The sequence below is a fragment of the Ceratotherium simum genome, chromosome 21 (assembly GCF_057802395.1).
Source record: "Ceratotherium simum simum isolate JZ-2026a chromosome 21, ASM5780239v1, whole genome shotgun sequence".
NCBI classification, from domain to species: domain Eukaryota; kingdom Metazoa; phylum Chordata; class Mammalia; order Perissodactyla; family Rhinocerotidae; genus Ceratotherium; species Ceratotherium simum.
Genome location: NC_141920.1, coordinates 48,246,466 through 48,251,242, shown reverse-complemented (window position 1 = coordinate 48,251,242; position 4,777 = coordinate 48,246,466). Strand labels below are relative to the sequence as shown.

General features: G+C 56.7%; 1 protein-coding gene across 1 annotated transcript; it reads left to right on the top strand.

Annotated features, from left to right (window-relative positions):
• The first annotated feature begins 434 nt into the window (after window positions 1-434).
• FOXA2 (forkhead box A2) lies at window positions 435-4,533 on the top strand. The gene is made up of 2 exons (XM_004441947.3): window positions 435-536; window positions 1,546-4,533. Exons 1-2 carry the CDS (start codon window positions 450-452, stop codon window positions 2,848-2,850), a joined length of 1,392 nt encoding a protein of 463 aa, XP_004442004.1. The 5' UTR covers window positions 435-449; the 3' UTR covers window positions 2,851-4,533.
• Window positions 4,534-4,777: the final 244 nt, after the last annotated feature.

Sequence of the window (4,777 nt, the reverse complement as noted above, 5' to 3'; positions counted from 1 at the left end):
TATCACCAGCCGCCCACGTCACTGCGGCACTTGTCCGCTCCGCGGTCCACACCTCCTCCTCCACCTCCTCCTTCTCTCCACCCCCCCCACCCGCCCCCGCGCCGCGCGCTTCCCGCCGCCTCCGGGCAGCTCGGCACTGCTAACCTCGGCCTCCACCCGGCAGCCTGGGAGCGCGGCGGCGGCGGGCGACCGGCGCTCCCTGCAACGGGGCTAGGGTCTCGGCCTCCTCCCATCCCCGGCCCCCTCCTCCCGAGACTCACCCCTCCCGCCCACTTCCAACTACCGGCTCTGACCGGCCGAGGGAGAGAGAGGGAGTGGAGCCGAGAGAGAGGGAGCGGGAGAGAGGGAGGGAGGGGACGGAGCCTTGGCTGACTTTTTTTTTTTTTAAGAGGGTGGGGGTGGGGGGTGATTGCTGGTCGTTTGTTGTGGCTGTTAAATTTTAAACTGCCATGCACTCGGCTTCCAGTATGCTGGGAGCGGTGAAGATGGAAGGGCACGAGCCGTCCGACTGGAGCAGCTACTATGCCGAGCCCGAGGTAGGCACTCGCCTTTTCCAGCGGGAAGTGGGGCGGTGGCGTTCGCTCTTTTCCCCAACCTCGGGACTGCTTCCCGCGCCGGCACCCGCCCCCCACCCCAGCCGCTCTGGGCAGCCGCCTTTTCCACCCTCCTTCGACTCAAATGGGTCTCTTTTTTATACGACACACTGTTAGCCTTGAGATAATATTAACTTTGTGATCAAATATTGACTTGCGGCGCCTCCAAATCCTCTTCGTGGCCGAGCCACGCACTATCCTAACAGAGTTATGTTTGGCAGCGCGCGGCTGGGGAGGGGTGGGAGGTCGGCCGGCGAGGGGGTGGGGAGCTGGAGAGAAGAAGGTGGGTAGGAGTTGGGGGCTGAGGTAGAGGCAGAGTCAGAGACTAGGGGACAAAGAGAAAGAAAGTTTGTGGCTGCAAAGCCCAGCCGCGTGTAGTTCACTTCGCGGTCTCCTCCTTATCCCTCCATTCAGTGCCTCTTGCTGGCCCTAGACTCTGCGCAGCACTGGGTTTCGGTTCCCTTGGGGCCAAGGATGGGGTTCCGGGAGTAAGGCTGAACAGAGAGGACCCTGGGACAGTCTCCGCTTGAGGCCGCCTGGGGCGCCCTGTGCGGTGTGCCACAGGTTGCTCGCTAGGGTCGGAGGTGGTGGCGCCGAGTTAGTATGCTGGTCGGAAAGTTGGGGAGACTCTGTGAAGAAGAGATGCATTTGAGGTGCCTGGCTTGGGGTTGCTTGGAGGCACCGTGTTTTAGAATCTGAGCGAGGCGCACAAAGGCTAGGAACTGGCCACAGGCACAGAGCAGCAGCCCGCTTGCCACCTCCCCAAGGGCGATCACAGCGCGCTCTGGGTGAAAGGGACTCTGTGTCCGGGAGCGGGGCCGGGCGAGGGAAGGACTCCCCAGAGGCCTCCCCGGAGGCGGGGGCCTGGGCTAGCCCGGTGGGTGGGAGGTCAGGGCACGCTCAAGCCGCGGTGCTAACGCTGTGCGCCTCCCTCCCCGGGCTCTGTCCGCAGGGCTACTCCTCGGTGAGCAACATGAACGCCGGCCTGGGGATGAACGGCATGAACACGTACATGAGCATGTCAGCGGCTGCAATGGGCAGCGGCTCGGGCAACATGAGCGCCGGCTCCATGAACATGTCGTCCTACGTGGGCGCGGGCATGAGCCCGTCCCTGGCCGGCATGTCCCCCGGGGCGGGCGCCATGGCGAGCATGGGCGGCTCGGCCGGGGCGGCTGGCGTGGCGGGCATGGGGCCGCACCTGAGCCCGAGCCTGAGTCCGCTCGGGGGGCAAGCGGCCGGGGCCATGGGCGGCCTGGCCCCCTATGCCAACATGAACTCCATGAGCCCCATGTACGGGCAGGCGGGGCTGAGCCGCGCGCGCGATCCCAAGACGTACCGGCGCAGCTACACGCACGCCAAGCCGCCCTACTCGTACATCTCGCTCATCACCATGGCCATCCAGCAGAGCCCCAACAAGATGCTGACGCTGAGCGAGATCTACCAGTGGATCATGGACCTCTTCCCCTTCTACCGGCAGAACCAGCAGCGCTGGCAGAACTCCATCCGCCACTCGCTCTCCTTCAACGACTGCTTCCTCAAGGTGCCCCGCTCGCCCGACAAGCCCGGCAAGGGCTCCTTCTGGACCCTGCATCCCGACTCGGGCAACATGTTTGAGAACGGCTGCTACTTGCGCCGCCAGAAGCGCTTCAAGTGCGAGAAGCAGCTGGCCCTGAAGGAAGCCGCGGGCGCCACGGGCGGTGGCAAGAAGGCGGCCGCCGGGGCCCAGGCCTCGCAGGGTCAGCTCGGGGAGGCCGCCGGGCCGGCCCCCGAGACTCCGGCGGGCACCGAGTCGCCCCACTCGAGCGCCTCTCCGTGCCAGGAGCACAAGCGAGGAGGCCTGGGCGAGCTGAAGGGGACGCCGGCCGCGACGCTGAGCCCCCCGGAGCCGGCGCCCTCGCCCGGGCAGCAGCAGCAGGCCGCAGCCCACCTGCTGGGCCCTCCCCACCACCCCGGCCTGCCGCCCGAGGCCCACCTTAAGCCGGAGCACCACTACGCCTTCAACCACCCCTTCTCCATCAACAACCTCATGTCCTCGGAGCAGCAGCACCACCACAGCCACCACCACCACCAGCCCCACAAAATGGACCTCAAGGCCTACGAACAGGTGATGCACTACCCCGGCTACGGTTCCCCCATGCCGGGAAGCCTGGCCATGGGCCCGGTCACGAACAAAGCGGGCCTGGACGCCTCGCCTCTGGCGGCAGACACCTCCTACTACCAGGGGGTGTACTCTCGGCCCATTATGAATTCCTCTTAAGAAGAAGGCTGCGGCCCGGCCAGCCCGGGACAAGGACGAGAGAGAGGAAGTGCGGTGGAGACGTTAAGGAAAGGGTGTTGGAGAGATGCAAAGGGAGAAGAAATCCATTACACCTCCACCCCTAGGACAGCAGTCTCCCTTCACGCTGCAGCTTTTCCCTCCGTAACAGATGGGCCACACTGATATCCATCACTCTGTATCAGGAGGGAAAGGGAAAAAAGATAAACAGTCGAAAAAAAAAGAAAAAAGAGAGAAAAGCCTTTGGTTTCCACTACTGTGTAGACACCTGCTTCTTGAAGCATCTGCGAATTCCGATTTTTTGTTATTGTTGTTCTCCTCCATTGCTGTCGTTGTTGCAGGGAAGTCTTACTTTATTAAAAAAAAAAAAAACGCAAAACACAAAAAAACCCCACAAACTTTTGTGACTCAGTGTAAAACAATGTAGTTTTAACAGAGAACCAGAAAGTTGTACTATTGTTTAAAAAGAGAAAACAAAATGATGTAAGGGTCTGTTGTAAATGACCAAGGGAAAAAAAAATGCATTCCCATTCTTGACACGGTGAAATCCAGGTCTCGAGTCTGATTAATTTATGGTTTCTGCGTGCTTTATTTATGGCTTATAAATGTGTATTCTGGCTGCAAGGACCAGGGTTCCACAGATCTATATTAAAGTGTTATTGCCAGTTTTATCCCTTGAATCTTCAGAATTTTCTTCCTTTGTCTGACTTAAAAAATAAACAGCTCTGGAAATTATTTAAAAGTGGAGGGAGAGAGACTTTGGCTGGTTGCAGGTTTTATTTTATTTTGGGGAGGAGTGGTGGTTGCTGTTTTACCAACATTTTATTGTTAAAATGTTCAGACATAGTGAAGTTGAACAAATTTTACCTAAAACACACATGTACCCATTGCCCAGATCTTGCAGTTAGCATTTCACTATATTTGTTATATCACATATCTGTGAATCTATGTATACCTCCACTGGTCAATTAATCTTATTTTTCTAAATGCATTTCAAAGTAAATTTCAGACATCAGTACACTTACCTCTAAACACTTCAGCAAGAACATCATTAAATAGGCCTCTTTATTGTTATGGTTACTTTTTGAATTTTGAGTTTATCTTTACACACAATGAAACACACAGATCCTAGGTGGACCACTCCAGGGGGTAATGCAGGTTTGTCTTTAAAGGCGGGAGAAAACCACATATCTTAATTTTCTACCTGGGCCACGTGAAGGTGTTGTTGAGGTCTCTGGGGCCCTAGGGCTGGCTTCTCTGAGAAGCCTGAATTTTACATGTTTTTGCTGTATTTGAATCTTAGGCCTCCCTTCAAGTCAGTGAGCCCAGAGTGGATTTGCAAACTCCTGGTGCAGCACTTTGCCTTCCTCACTGCTTCTCTGGCACCCCTTCCCCTCCTGTGTGTGGAACTGGAACTTTGCCTGAATCCTACAGCCTCAGGCCTCTCTCTACACTTCACAACTCTATCACAACCTCCTCCTTCACTTTGGTGTTCTGCACAACCTTGGTAGACCAGGCTGTAGCCCAGGAATAGTGAGATTTCTGGGAGCACCCCTTCTGGCACCCAGTCTGGAGGAACAGTGAGAACGCTTTCTCCTGTAATTGGTTTTAATGGGATCGCTCAGGGTGATGATCCAAATCTCCTTTTAAAAATAAGGTCTTTTGGGGGACGAGGTGGAAGTGAGGCTTGCGCAGCTTGCCAGTTGATGGCGTCTAGCGGTGCGATCTCAGGGTCTGCGGATTTGCTTCCCCCTCCCTTCCCCCAGAAGACCGATGCCCTCGCACTGCATCCTGTTAGCCCAAGTTGGCAAGTCAGGATTGCAGGGCCGAGGGGATGAGGGGGTATTTTGTGAGCTTTAAAGGAAAATCCAAAAGTATAAAGACAGACCCAGACTAAATTTTTACAAAT